Source organism: Staurois parvus, unplaced genomic scaffold (genome assembly GCF_062004578.1).
Source record: "Staurois parvus isolate SC_StPar_1 unplaced genomic scaffold, SC_StPar_1.0 ptg000813l, whole genome shotgun sequence".
In the NCBI taxonomy this organism is placed as follows: Eukaryota; Metazoa; Chordata; class Amphibia; order Anura; family Ranidae; genus Staurois; species Staurois parvus.
Window position 1 is genome coordinate 2350962 of NW_028318609.1, and position 16096 is coordinate 2367057.

Genomic DNA, 16096 nt, shown 5'->3' on the forward strand with positions numbered 1-16096 from the left:
TTTTTTTTTTATGGACTGTTGTGATTTGCTCTTTTTTTGATCTTTCCTTTACATCTACCTATATGTCTCTTTTTACCCTTGCACTATATGTTGCCTTCACTAGGAAATGTTGGTGGGTGGGACTTTGGGTTTATTAGTCTGTTCACTTCCATTTTGTAGTGTCTTGAGAAAGATGGATTGAGCTTCATTGAAACGTCAATGATACAAATGCTGTTAATATGATCTATCTCCTCTGCCAGACCCGTGAGTGCTTCTATACCAGTTTTGGATTAAAGCAACTGTAGATACATGGAAATATGCTAATATCTGCCCAGCCTCATCTTCTTCCTTCTAAAAAATATATTTAGGGCCAGTTCACAGTGTGCTTTTTTCTGCATCCAAAATGCACAGAAAGTAGGTTACAGTATAAGGAGCAGGGCCCTCGAACCCCTTGTGTATTGTATTGTTAGTGTACTGTCTCGTGCACTGTCTCCCATTATAATGTACAGCGCTGAGGAAACTATTGGCACTATATAAATACTGTATAATAATAATAATATGGTTGTCAATGTCATACTTCACATCAGTACTTGCAGTTTTAGTGTGTTCTGGATGCAGAAAAAAAAAAGTAGAACAGGCTGCATTTTTCCTGCACAGAACTGTACTGGAATGTGGTAAAATGCATAAAAAATGCACTGGAACACATCGAAATGCACCAAAAATGCACTGGAATGCACATGTACCTATTTAAATTGAAGAAAAAAAGAGAGGAAGAAAATGAACTGGAACGCATCAAAAAAGTACATGCAGAAACTCATCTGGACTGCATTTCTATAGTGTGAACTGGCCCTTAGGGTAGGTTCACACTAGTGCAATTTTTCCCAATTTTCAAGGAGATTATGTAGTGCAGCTTTGTTGTATTTTGATGCATTTTTGACACAACTGCCGTTTGACTCATCCCTGTTGTCAACCACCAGGGATGATCCTCTGGTGTTTTGAAAGAATAAAACAATGTTGAAAATTGTGAAAAAATGAAAACGAGCCAACTGAGAACTGATCTGAGCCTTGCAATCCATGCTGTTGATATTAAAATGGTTTGTCATGGTTGGGCAAGAAGCAAATTGTTTAGGCCCTTAAAGTGAGCAATAAAAGGTTTATACATCTACCCAAGTTTATTTCACTTTAGGAGCATCAAGGAATAATAACCTAATTTAAAAGCCCACTATACGAAAACAGTCAAATGCATAAATCATGTCATAGAACAAGTATTCACCATCTTTACTCTTTGGGACTTGCTTTACTTGCCTCCCATGCTTTTCTTTAACCACTTGACTTCTGAAAGGTTTTACCCCTTCATGACCAGACAATTTGTGGCTATTCAGCACTGTGCTACTTTAACTGGTAATTGCTTGGTCATGCAACACTGTACCCAAATGAAATTTATAATATTTGTTCACACAAATAGAGCTTTCTTTTGCTGGTATTTGATCACCAGTGGGGTTTTTATTTTTTGCTATATAAATAAAAAATTAGCGAACATTTTGAAAAAAAAACATTTTTGATCTTGTTTCTTGAGACCCTAAAATGCCAGGGCAGTACATATACCACCCAAATGACCCCTTTATTGAAAATAGATAGTTCAGGGTATTTAGTAACAGGTACAGCAAGTTTTTTTAAGTAATTTTGTGTCACAATTTTTGGAAAATATTTCTATACATATCTGCATTACATTAACATAAATACATCATATGACTGGTGTGGCAGTGATAAGGGACATTGACTGGTGACAGTATGTGAAAAAAAAAAAAAGGAATTAATTTTTAAGTACATTTTTTTTTTTTTTACATACTGTCAGAGTAGTTTAGTGTCACCATAGTAATACTGCACTACTCTGGGGGTGATAAGGGATTTTTTTTACCACTGTTGTTTATAACCGTGATGATCATTGTTATAAGCGATAGTTAACAGTCATAAATGGCTTTCCATTCATGACAGCTTGCTTACTATTAACATGCTGTGAATGGCTACAGCTAATCACATGGTACAGGGTGCCAGGTACCATGCGATAGCTGTGAGCCAATTGCAGATTCACAACAATAAGCATGTAGTCATGAATGGAAAGCCATTCTTGACTGTTTTGTTTCCACTGCAGTCATGTGATTGCTATGATTGGTCATGGCGATCACATGATAACCCGGTCATTCACAGCAGCCAGGTACCAAGCACTTTAATCTGCTGTGTCCACTGGACACAGTGGTCATAGGATTGCCTCAGGGGGCACGCTAGTGCACATGTGCTAGGTGACGTACAGTAAAAGTACTGTGGGAGGGAGGCTAGTGGTTAAAGAATATTGGCTGTGATGAAATGTTGCTTCATACAGATATGTTTTAGATTTAAATAAAACATCCATTTTACAATAAAAGCCTTTATTTTATATTGGATCTGGGAGGGCAGGACTGGTGAATGGATTAATGAATGGATAGCTGGAGGGATGAATGAATAGACAGGTGACATGAAGATGTGAGTGATAGAGGGAGGATAGGCTAGAGGAGGGAATAATGGAGCGACAATACAATTTTTGGACTTTAAAATACTCTGTAATGTGACGACTCTTAAAAATGTCTTAAATGCAGACCAACACTAATACAAATGCATACAGTAAAAAAAATCAAAGTAGTTGGGACAGATTCATATTGACATCATTATATTTCTTTGTAAACCCCTCACCCCCTTTCCTCACCTACACACACATTTAATTTCACTCATCATTTGTGGTTGTTTCTTTCACATTTTTGTGCCTCATCTAATGCTGATGATTGTCCTTTGTCCACCAGTAACTATTGTGCCTCCAACATTTGTCCCTGTATTTCTTGCCCTTGACTCACCAGCAGCTGCACAGCTCCTGCCTTCTGCCCACCACTAGCAGCTGCATCTCTTGCCGCCTTCTTATTTCCGGATCAATTACCTGGTGCCCTATGGCCACCAACACTGTGTCCATCACCTCTCCCCTCACTATATTCTTGTTTGTGCCATACAATGACACATGAACAACACCAGCAAAGGTGTTAATCTCTTAGCTAAAAGTACCTTGATCTATTTACTGTGACTGCTGCCAGTCAGTGGACCAGCGTAGTCCAATTCGGAGGTATAATTTGCACTAAATTTCAGCAAAAATCTGCACATTTTGGCCAAATGCTTTTTGGGTTTTAAGGTTTCAGTAGGCATTAAATGGCTCCTAAATGGTGTTGAAATTCCTCTCAGCTACCAAGTGTCCATTCTTGTGCCAGTAAATTACCCCTTATTGGCCTAATTATTTTACAATGTGTTCATAGAAAGAAAGACGCAGGACAGGAAAAAGTTAAATAAAAGTATTAAGCAGCAGTACACAAACAACAATCAAATATACACACACATCACAAATGCAAAGAACACTAAATTAAATAGACTGAACTTCCCTGAACACAACCCTCTGTTATCAAACAGCCCTTCTAGTAAAAGGAAAAAAAAGATTTTTTTTTTTTTAAAGCAAATGTAACACCCCCTAGGTTAGCAGGTAGTATTTTTTGGCAGTCGGAGGGTGAGTAGCAGCCTGGGAGTGAGGTAGTGAGGTTACCTCAGGACAGGCTGGGAGGCTCTAAGAGGTCAGGGTTTCTGGAGTTCTCCCACCTCTCCAGAAGCCTATGAGCGGGGTGGAGGAGGGGAGGAGACCCATATCTGCATGTTTGAAGGACTTTGGTAACCAGGGCAACCCTTGAATGGGGCAGAACCAGGGGGGAGTGTGCAGTGTTGAGTGGAAGATGAATTAAGGAAGGCTGGAGTGTGGTGCCTGGGAGGGGAGCCCACCTGCAGGCAGATCGCTGGAAAAGAGGATCTCCACTGCCTCAACGTCTCCCAGGGAGGGCCACCTGTGTAGCAGGGAAGGAGCCAACCCAGCTTAAGGCCTGAATCCACAAAGCTAATAGGAGAGGACATTGTGAGTACTCTTACACCACCTGAACGTGATAAGGCGAGAGGGCAGTCAGGTACAAGACCTAACTAGCTTCTCATCTGAGACTGTTCTAAATTAACAGCTCTCAGGCCCCCTTGCTCAGGGATACCCTCAGGCAGCTGGGTGAAGAGGAAGAATCATCCGGGTTCTGAGAAGGTACATCAAGGAGCCTTTAGTGCTCCCTAAGAAAAGACTGTTGCTATCTGCATTTTTGTACATAGTTGGTAAGGAGTTTGTCCTCACACAAATATCACCTAAGCTACTCCTTGAGCCACAAAGAGAGTACAGATTTAGCCAGTTTACCGAAATCTCCACACTAATCCCTAGCCAACAGCATTAGATTGCTCCAACGTAGCTATTTTGGAGCAATATATTTAATCTTTTAGCAGTTTGGACTAATCGTCATGAGGACATTGCATTTCGCATTGTTTTGTAGCACAATGCGCATTTACAATCTATTCACCTTTCCATGGATAAGAAACCAAAGTTTTGTATATATGGTACCTGCTCTTGTGCATGTCGCAGGATTGAGATCGGGCTCAGATAAGTATTAGGTGGGACTGGGGAATGGGGGGGCTGCAAACTAAAGGCATTTTACCTTCATGGATTCTATTTTAAAGCCAAATAAAAGAATCAAAGCAAGTATGCAAAGAAAGCAATATCCAGTCTTCCTTCAATAAAAAAGCATAATATGTATTGCCAAAAGAGCAACTAGCGTTTACATACGTATTTAGTAAGAAAGTATAAAGAGTGGCAAAGTGAATTAGTGAATAGCATTAAATCAGAATTATTCTATTTACTTGCCTGCAATTATAAATAGATGTTTGCCTTTCCTTTCTTTCACTCTCCACTGTAAGGGATGATAGCTAATCCTTGTCAGGGTACGCTACCTTCAGGAAGCCGCTCAGCGTTGCTCTTTCTGCTGCCTCTTACATAGGAAACATACAGAACATACATTGTATAGGAAACCAAAGGTTATCACATGGGGACATGTGAATGGGACCTAACATATATAGATAAAATTATTTATATCAAGTTGATCTCTTCTGTATGTTTAAAGGAAAAAAATTAAATACTATACAAAACATTACAATGTACTTTTTCCATTTCTCTTTTCTGAGCAGGCTACAGATCACACATTCCTACAGAAGTGTCATTATCATCATGGAGACAGCAGCATCTACATCAAACCCAAATTACCTCTACCAGTGTTCACAGTGCAACATTACGCTGGACCTGTCACATACCAGGTGATCTGTGCCGTGCTCTTTACTGTGTGTGACTAGGAGGAGAATCAAGAATCACACCAATATGGCAATTTTATGTTATAGGTTCATAATTTCTTGAGCAAAAACCAAGACAAACTTCCAGCTGCTGCCAGAGATGTCTTGGCCCAGAGTCGGTTGAGAGTAATAAAGATCTTTTGTTTCATCAATTCTGCTGTGCCTCATGTTTCCAGTTCCTGTTTCTGTGATACTTTTACAATTCTCCCATCCCTGTTGTTTATCTCTGTATCTTTTTAAACTAAAGCATTGCTGATTTCCCTAAAGATCTTTTTGCATGAAAGCATGTTGTCATTTGTACACCACCAATGTAATTTCAGTTTGTATCTCTTGTTATATCTATTGCTTCAGCTTCTCTCAGATCTTTTCAAGAGATCTCCTAACATAGATCAGGCTCAGACAGGAAAGTCTAAAGGCAAAAGCCCAAGATCTACATTAATTGGGAGATTTCAACTGTGTCTACAGGACCTCATTGGCCGCCTGAAAAGGTATGACTAAAGGGGCAATAAATGCTTTGGCTGACCATTTTCTGAAGGGCTTGTCCACCCTACGGTCTATTTGTGGTAGTTTTTGGTGCTCTGCAGGTATTTCTGACCCTGTCAAGTTCCCTGCAAATGCTAATAGTGTATACTGAGCCAAATTGCTCAAATCACTGCTGGGGGAAGGTTTTGTTTTGCCGCAATGGTCCAAATGCAATTGCCATTGTTCACATTGAAGCTGCCAGTATAGGCCTTCACTTGCCATCCTTTTTATCAAAGAGGCCATAGCTGGCCATCCTCTGCATCAAACAGGCCATCACTGAATACCCTCAGCATCAAAATGGTTATCATTGGCCATGCCCAGCATCAAAAAGGCCATCACTAGCCATCCTCTTTATTTAAGAGGCTATCACTGGCCATTAGAAAATCACCATTGTTACGTGACATGACAACACAGAAACCTATTACACTGTTCTGTATGTAACACCCTGCTATTATTCAGACTGCAGAATGTTAAGAGACACAAGGTGGCAAGGTGTCCTGCAATTCAATGACTCTGGTGAAAAGCATTGTGGATTTTGTAGGCTGAACTGTAAGACTTTGTTAGAAGGCAGCTAAAAGGGGGCTACTTTTCCCAAAAAAGCTGGCATGTGGGCGGAGGCATATAAATGTAGAAGCCCGGGAACAGGGGCAGGAAGTAAGCTGGAAGGAAGCTGTGAGGAGAATGCCGGAGGACCAGGTCACAGAGTGAGAGAATGGAGAAAAAGCTGTCGGCCGGTGATCCAGGATGCTGGAGTCATGAATCAACCCTGTAGGAGGAACCGCTGGGGGCCCCCTCATCTACAGGGAGACCACCAGTAATTGGAATGATGCCACTGATCGGGTGAGAGAGTCCCATTCTCCTGCCAAATATGTTGTCACTGACATTCTCCTGAAGTTACACAAGTTGAGGCCTAGTTCACCGGGCCTGTTAATACACACATCTCCAGCATAATCCAGTCATCAGAGCCTACTGCAGTGTCAGCCCTCTGCAGGCCAAGTCACACCACTGTTTCCTCTGTAATTGGTTCATATTCATCAATGGATACTTGTCATAGTTGCCATTTGCTACTGCGGCCTAGAGAGGAATTAACCCTTGTCAATAAGTGCTTTTGCCCACCTCTTAAACCTCATGCTTAAAATCTACATTTCATCTTGTGTATTAAAGGGGTAGTGCTCTTGCTTGCATAAATCCTTTTGAGGGATTCTACGGAATGCAACCAAGGAGATCAGAATTCTTGTAGTGCATCAACTGGGCCCTAACAAGTGCGCAGATTTTCCACTGCAGTTAAAGAGACAATAGCCTTCCTAATTAAAGAGCTCTTTCCTTACCTCAGACTTAAACTTTGTCATCAGCTTTTGAGGGCCCAAGTGAGCTAGCCTTACTCTTTGTAGTTTTCCTTTCCTCACTGGGGACAGAAATATCTCATTGTTTGGGCCCTTGGTTAAGTTCTGAATTGCTGGACTGACTGAGATTTTTGCTGTATGTGTTGACGTTTTCTTAAAGTTACTAAGAGTGATAACTGTTTTTATATGCTATTATTTTGTGCTGCTTTACCATGCTCACATTCAGCCATAGTATAGAAAAAAATATCAGTTCACTCTAATTTGTGTGTAAGTCTATTTTATGGTAATATTGAGAGAGTTTATTCTGGCCAGAAGTGTAAGGTGGTGTCAGCAGGGGTTGGGCTTTTAGTGTGGGGTCAAGAGGATTGTGCTACATGTATATCATCATCTAGAATCAATCAGAAGTCTTCAGTGCACATAAAGGTGCTGTGCTAGAATGTTGTTTTTGAAGACCTTAGTCTAAAGGAGGCTAGCACATAAATCAATATATGCAACTATAGCTCTTACTTTCATATATTTTGGTGTGTAGCCTATAGATATTTTTGTTATAAAGACTTTAACCCTAGATAATCAATGAGTGTAGCTCTCTCCCTCCTATTAGTATACAAATGTGATTCTCATAGAAAACAAAAATTGGTTCAGAAAAACTTTACGCAAAACCCTCTAACCTGTACACTACCAAACTCCTGTAGTGACATTACAAAAGCCTATTGGTAAATTCAATGCGCATATATCCATTAAATAATGTATAGATTTAAACGTGCATTATAAAATTCCAGCAATCATAATAAAACATGTCAGAACACATTTATACAGTACTTGTGAAATATAAGTATAAGAAAAGAAGTCCTAAGTATGTAAAGTTGCAAAAATAGTAAAGAGTTAAAAAAAACAAAAACAAAAAAACAATATTCAGTAGAGTGCACGCCGTAAATTTTTCTTCAGTTTAGTTTCAGATGCATTAGTTCATTGAAGAATTTTGTTTTGTCATATTCCTTTTGTTGACCAGGTTAGTTTTCGGCATTATTTTCATATCTTTAGCATTCGTTTCCTATATTCATTGGTCCGAGTAGATTCAAAAAATGTTGCAGTTTTTTTTTGCAAGATTGCTAAATATTAAAAAATTGGATAGATTTGAATCGGAAGGATTTGATATCTTCAGATGCTAGTCCCACCCACCAAGAGAAATGGCATGAGCTCATTAGGCAATATCAACTGGTGTCATGTGCATTTGAATTAATGAATGGAACAAAATTTGGATCCATTCATTATCCGAATCCAAATTATCTAACACATTTGAACACTGAATTAGTTTCCCCATGGGCACAAACTACTATAGCATCATGTGCCGTCATCCAAATGAAACAAATTCACCCGTTAATTTCATTTTAATTGTGTCCATTCGAAGATTTGTATAATTCCAATAATTATAATAATATAATAATTCTCCTAAAAGAAAATTTTATGCCAAAAAACGAATCAAAAGGAAATGCACATGTCTAGTGAGTATTATGAAATCCAGGTTTTCTCATTGACTCCACCATGTGCTCTGATGAGATGAACCTCATAGGAGGTCATTCTAGCATGCCCAGCCTGTTAGTAGCCACTTCACTTCCTTCTTACTTGAATAGCTTTCTGACTGGGCATAAAATCTCAACACCACTCATGTAAAAGGAATGAGTTGACCATAGTGCTCTCTGTTTGTGTATTTTTGGTGCCAAAAAAGATTAAAATCACTCACATGTCAGAAAGTAAAAAGCTTGGTGTTAAACATATCCTGTGTCTTGGTCTGACAGTAAATCTAGTACAGCCTAGATGCACAGCATCGCCTCTCCATCCGGCTCTGCCTTTGAAACTTTATATATTTGGGACTATATTTTTCTTATGCTTGTTACATATCACAAGTATATATGTGTTCTGACACATTTTATTATGATTGGTGGAATTATGATACACATTTTAAATCTATTTATTAATTATTGGAAGTATGCACATGGAATTTACCAATAGGCTTTTGTATGTAGTGCAGCCCCTGACAGGTTCACTGATTTGTCCCAGGTCTCCTTCCAGTCTGGGTTGCCAGGCACCAACACTTGAACAGTCTCTCCCACAATAACCAAGAATTTGATGTCTTTTTAGACTTTCTAGCTGGTTAAACTTGGACAGAGTGCATGGAAGCTTTGGGATACTCCAGAATTTTGTTCACAAAATATTTGGAGGACTCTCTCTATTCTGCCTACTCTCTTCAGGACCATCCCCCCTCTTGGCAAAAACTAGAGACACAGGCAATTCTGGGATTCACAGCAGGGCAAATCCAACTTTAGCAGCACTAACACAGTCACACAAGGGTTTGGTTTTCTTTTTTGGTTTTTTATTAAATCAAGTAATGTTTTTCCATTTTTCCATGAATATATTTCCAATCATACATACGATATCCAACAATACAAATTGTTTCCTAAACCACTTTATCCAATAAATTCTTACTTTTACTCAGAAATATATATGAAACATATTATTTTTGTACCACCTATATTTTGTATATTATCAAAAGAAAAAGAAAAGAATTCTTACACTATATATCTTCCTTCCTAATTAATTATCTGCTTACTACAATATCCAATGGGAGAAGCCTTGTAGTGTCCATCCATGGGCCTCATAACTTTTGTTTTTCTCTCAGACTTTGTTTACACATCCCCTTTTCGTATGCACATATTTTTATTTTCTTATATCATTCACTGCTTTTACCCATTCCCTGTATGTTGGTGCTGAAGGTGCCAACCACCTCTGTGCAATCAACTTACGAGCCTGAAATAAACATCTAGTCACTGAAATATGTACAGTGAATGGTATTGAAGTTATCCACATCCATATGGCCTGGTTTATATGGGGGTTGATTTACTAAAACTGGAGAATGCAAAATCTGGTGCACCTCTGCATAGAAACCAATCAGGTTTCAAGATTTATTGTCAAAGCTTAAGTGAACAAGCTGAAGTTGATTTGCTACCATGTACAGCTGAACCAGATTTTGCACTCTCTACTTTTAGCAAATTAAACCCCATAGTATAGTATAGTATAGTATAGTATAGTATACACAAAGGGCTAAAAGCAGACAGTCACTAGGATCTCACTTCTAGACCTCTACTCACTGTGTCTCCAGATACTTAGATACTCCCAGTCCAATACTGGATAGACATTGTACTGTGAATCTCCAGGCCAGATCCTCAGTTCGTCCATTTGACTTGGCTGCTTCCAGAAACAATATGCCCTCCAGCTCCTCCTGAGCTGGGACCTCAATGGATTCTCTGCAACAGACCCCCAGCTCCCACTGAGCTGAGACCTTGGTAAGCTCTTTGCAGACTTCAGCTAACCTGCCCAGGAGGGCAGCAACCCTTCAGACTTGGATCTCCTTCTTTGGGACAAGAACCCTGTGCTGCATGCCTCAGACCATCTGCTTCCTTCTCAGCCACTACTGGGCACTCTCACCCATGGATTGGCTGAGACCGCATACATATTCAGGCCCAGGGTCTGCCTACATTTTAGAACCTACTAGAAGGTGGGGAAAGTAGTTAATCCTGCAGCCTGTGAGATTCAGAACAGCCAAAATAATCACACGCTGCTCCAATGTTTACAGAAGTGCCAAAAAGACTACATTTACCTGAACCTCTCTAGTTGCCTATATAGCAGAGTACAGGAGTTTGGTAGTGGAAAGGTTATTAGAGGGTTTTGTTTAAAGTTTTGCTGACTCAATTTTTGCTTTCTTTGAGAATCACACTTGTATATTAATAGATAGGAGGAAGAGCGCTACACTTATTGATTATCCTAATTTACTTAGTGTGTGAAGTGCATTATGGTGATAGCTCTCAGCTAATTGTTTTAGATTGGTTATAGCAGTGCAGGGGTTCGTACTTTTTTTTTTAGCTAAGACCTTAACCTGGCCATACACATGTAAATTTGCAGTAAATTTCAACCACTTTCAAGCCACTGGGATTTTAACCTCCTTGGCGGTATTCCCGAGTGTAGCTTGGGGTAAAGTTTCAGTACCAAAAGCAGTAACCCCGAGCTACACTCGGGCTTACCATGCAGCGTTGCACAGGGATTCCCTACAGCGCTTACCTTGTCCTTCGCTCCCGCGATGCGTCCCCTGCAGCGTCCTCGGCCATCTCCTCCGGCCGATGCCGGCATCTGGCTTCCGTGTTCCGGTCCCTGTGACGTCGGGACGTACGGCGGCAAATTTGAAAATTTAAAAAAAATTAAATTGTTTTTAAAACGATTATTTCATAGCAAAACATTCCTGTATCAAAGCATTTCACATACATTTTGTCCCTACTGCTTTGTCCTGTGCCCTGCCTGCATTTTGACTGTGCTTTCTGCCTGGAAACTTAGAACAGTCCACGGCGCCCAAAAAGCGTCCCTTTAGGTCAAAATCGGTTTTAGACTGGCTAGAGAACAGCGATAGTAAATCAGAACTACTTGCAGAATTGAGTGATGATTCATGGGGGAAATTCGTCATCAGACACTGAAAACGATTTTGTGACGTTGCTCAGTGATGTGCGAACTTGGCGCTATATTTCAAGTTTCAGTGTTTTTGGTTTGATTATATTATTGAATTAAACTTATTATTATTATATTATTATTTTTTATGAGTATTTATTAAGTAATTACTAAGAATTGCAGGCCTACAATACATAACACCAAATTTCCATGCAAAAAAATGGTACCGCTTTTGGTACCAAATTCCTGACATAATCATACCGCCAGGGAGGTTAAATAATGATGGCAAGTAATTACCAGAAAATAGGCAGTCTACCGCCCAGGAGTTTGGTCAATCACTAGAATTTGGTCAATTGTGAAGCAACTAATTGACAGTTTAGACACAGTTTAATAAAACTTTGCAGTTAATTGAAATTTAAAAAGTGAAATAATGGCAACTTCATCAAACTCAATCGGATTACATGGAGTATTTTCTCATCCCCTTACAGTCTACTGAAAACACTATTTTATGTGTTCAATATTTTGGGAATTTTGGAAAAAATGAAATTGAAAGTTCGATGGCTCTATCAAATTGCCATGTGTATGGCCAGCTTAGGAGCAAGGGAAAAAAATAGTAGTCTTGGTAAGCTAAAAACACACCATAACATTATAACACAGTCAAAACAACGCATGTTTAAAGACATTGCTTTATTTTTTTAGTGAATAAGATATTATGAAAGTTATATGTTTGTACTGGCAAAGCTGTAACTTTAGTGTATAAGCAAAGATGGTATTAAAGTTATACGGTTGTACTGGCAAACACACCTTGCTTTATTCTGTATCTATACAGTACATAACTTTTATAGGGTTATTTGACAGAGCAGTGTAAAGCAATGAAGACATGCAAAGAGCAGTAACCCATCTCAAGCAATTTAAAATAATTTATGTGCTTGTATAACTGAAGTATGCTGAAATCTGATTGATTGTTTTTATTACAGCATTTTGCATTTCATGATTTTTTTTTTCCCCAAATAGAAAAGCAAGGCAGACTTAAAACTGAACTCCAGGAATTCAGCCACTTTGTAAAATGTGGAGGAATACTAAGAGTTAAGCTCCACAAGCTGAATGCTGGATTTACATTTGTCTTTTTAACTTACATCTGACAGTTTTATGGAGCTACAGAAGGATAGCTATTGCTACATATCCAGAGATCTGATGCTGGGCCATCTGGTCCCAGCTCCTTCAGCTGCAGAGTCACATGCAACTGCTGTATAATATGAAAAGATCAGTGCATACAGATTCCCCAATCCTATATAACAATGGATACTAAACATAATAGATGTAAATAGGTGTTTAAAGTCCAAAAAAAATGTAAATAAAGTCCAACAAGACTTATGCAATTAATCCATAAAACACTGAGGCAAACTCTTGTGGCTGTAGCAGGCTCTGGATGAAAATAAAGAAGAAAAAGCACCTCTAAGTGTAATATGTAGTACATTTATTGAGCAACATATTAAGAACCACTCATATGATGAAAGAAACAGGCTTAGACACGTGTGATAAACTGAAGAAAAGGCAGCGTCCTCAACATGCGCATCGTGGTCAGCCCTGAAGGAGACTTGGGAAGTGTCACTGAAAGCCGGCCAGCATGTGTGAAAGACAAAGATGGAGTCTGGAGTCCACCCTGGAGTGGAGCATCGGCGTCAACGTGATGATGTGGGAAAGTCCAGCATGCAATGCAACGCGTTTTGGAGCATGCTCAAGGCCAGTGAAAGGTAAAGGCGCGCTCCCTTCTCAGGCATAAGCTGCCTTTTCTTCGTTTTATCACACATGGCTAAGCCTGTTGTTTCCTTCATCATGTGAGTGGTTCTTAATATGTTGCTCAATACTATATTATTACTATTCTTATTATTATTACTAATTTGATTGAAAAGATACTTTTATTACAGAAGCATCAAAAACAACATGATACGTGTAATCGGGGTACATCTCACCCTATACTGCGACGCAGCGCACCACATAGCAATATAGTTCCAAGCATACAATAAATACATTCAGAAATAAATACATTCGCTCAGTGGTATGATGCCTGACGTGATGTGCAGAGAATGAATCCCCCGACCGCCACGTCATGCATAACGCCGCTTACCCCAAAAACTGTAACATTCTAATACACATTACGTTTCCTAATAATACTAGTGCATGCAAAGACGAAAACCGGATATTGCGATCAACAATAGGCATCGGGTGTGTGTGGGAAGGGGAAGGGGGGGGGGGGGGAAAGAAACACAGGCCCGAAGCTTTATTGAAAAGACAAAGACACGCAAGGGGGAGTAGGGGGAAGGGGGAAATCTTCAGACATCCTCTTCCTCCTTAAAGTCCATCAAGGAATAGTCTCTGAGCAGACTGAGGATCAGTCTGCGGCAGTCCTCAATGGACATCCTCTCCCGCTGGTGGATGAGGCGCTTTCTGGCGCACCATAAAGCGCCCGCCAGGCGCCGTCAATGTCCTCCAGAGAAAAGGTTCCACAGAACAGTCCATTCAACACCCCAAAGTGAGTGATGGCTGTCTGTGGTACAAAGCCCTTGAGTTCAGGTTCCAGGGCCCCCAACAGGGCCTGAGCAAATGAGCACTCCCAGAAAACGTGGTAAGACGTTTCCTCGTGGATGATGCAGAAGGGGCAGTGTCTGTATCTGCTCAGGTTCCTGGCATGCATAAATGTCCTGAGAGGCAACCCCCCTTGGATTGCCATCCATGCCAGGTCTTTGTGCCTGTTGGTAAGAATGTTGGAAGAAACATTCCTCCAGACCACCTTGCAGGTGTCTGAAGGCAGGCCTGGAACCGACTCCAAAATGTCGCTGGCTCGGATGAGCTTGTAGATAGTCTTTGGCTTCCACAAGTCAGGCTTGACTCCCTGCAGCCCTTGCTCCCTGATGAACTTGAAGGTATCCAAGTAGTACCAAGGAGTGTCCCAGTTGTAGGGGATGGAACTATCCCAAGTGTCCCACCCCAGGGACCTCCAGAGAGGCAACAGGAAGAAGCGAGACATTGCGTTCCCGCCAGAGTCCATAATCCGTCTGGGCAAAGTTCTGCGGACGCAGTTGCAAGCAAAGAACACCCTCAGCTGGGTGGCGATGTCGGGCACGCCCTTACTGCCCTTGAGGGGTTCCTTGAACATGACTGCCCGCTTCACTCTGTCCATCTTGGAGCCCCAGATGAAGTGAAACACCGCCCTGGTGATGGCCTTACAGGTGTTGACCCGAGGGGGCCAGGCCTGGGCGAGGTACTGCAACACAGGGAGAATCTCGCTGCGGAGTACCAGTGTCTTCCCTTCAATGGTGAGGTCTCTGAGGCTCCAGAGTCCAAACTTTTGACGCATCTTGGCCAGTCTCTCCTCCCAAGACTTCAGGGCTGCGCCCTCGGCACCAAACCAAACTCCCAAAATCTTCATGAAGTCTGTCTTGATGCCAAAGGGCATGGATGCAGAAGAAGGCAGGAACCACTTTCCGAAGAGCATGACTTCCGACTTCCCGCAGTTGACCTTTGCCCCCGAAGCTTGGCCGAAGTCCTCGCAGGTCTGGACGAGCAGGTCGATGGAGCGCTGGTTGGCACAGAACACCGTCACGTCGTCCATGTAGAGCGAGCACTTCACTTCCCGTCTGTCTGGTCCCGGTGCGGTGATTCCCCTGATCTCTGGATTCCGTCTGATGCATTCGGCGAAGAGCTCTATACAGCAAACAAAAAGCAGAGGTGAGAGAGGACAGCCTAGTCTGACCCCGGAGAGGACCGGGAAGGGGTCAGTCTTCCAGCCGTTCACCTGCACGGAACTACAAATGCCGTTGTACATCATATCCACAACCGAACAGAACATTTCCCCAAGACCAAACCTGCGCAGGGCTCTGCACATAAACCCATGGGAGGCACGGTCAATTATTATTATACTATATATAGTACTACATGTTACACTTTTTTCTTCTTTATCTACATGCAACTGCTGTGCCTGCCCTTCCCTTCTTCCTGCCCAATCACAGAGAGCTTTGTGTTATGTGAATTCATTCACAAAATACAAAGGCTTCTGTGAAGTGAAATCACAGTGTCTCTCCTCTCAGAGCCTTGAGCCAGGAGCTGCAATAAACTATCAGATGTAAATAAAGTGGTAAGTCCAGGAGGCATCATGCACATCACTGGATTTGACTCCTTATATCCCTACATATTTTACAAAGTGGCTGAATTCCTGGAGTTCAGCTTTACAAATATCTATTCCACATGTGCATATGATTTTTTTTATAGTATCAAAAGTTTTACAATGCCTATATGCATTTATTTTTAACAGGAGTCATGTATTGTTTGTTCGCTGCATCACCCCCAATCCAAAAAAGGTAATTATAGTCTGATTTATCTGAGTTGATTTCCTTTTTCTTTTATATCAGTTTTACTTTGTATTTCCATCATATGTTGATTCACTGTTATCAAAAGGGATAGTAGAGTCTGTGGAAACAGTGCTGTGAATG

At 40.9% G+C, this 16096-nt stretch overlaps 1 protein-coding gene across 1 annotated transcript in view; it reads left to right on the forward strand.

The window, feature by feature from the left end:
* LOC149444134 (unconventional myosin-XVB-like) overlaps positions 1–16096 on the forward strand; it is a 94241-nt gene that overhangs the window by 66975 nt on the left and 11170 nt on the right. The window contains exons 13-16 of the mRNA XM_089654926.1: positions 5092–5217; positions 5299–5478; positions 5602–5738; positions 15919–15964. Coding sequence (XP_089511052.1) covers positions 5092–5217; positions 5299–5478; positions 5602–5738; positions 15919–15964 — 489 coding nt within the window. The remainder of the gene's footprint in view (positions 1–5091; positions 5218–5298; positions 5479–5601; positions 5739–15918; positions 15965–16096) is intronic.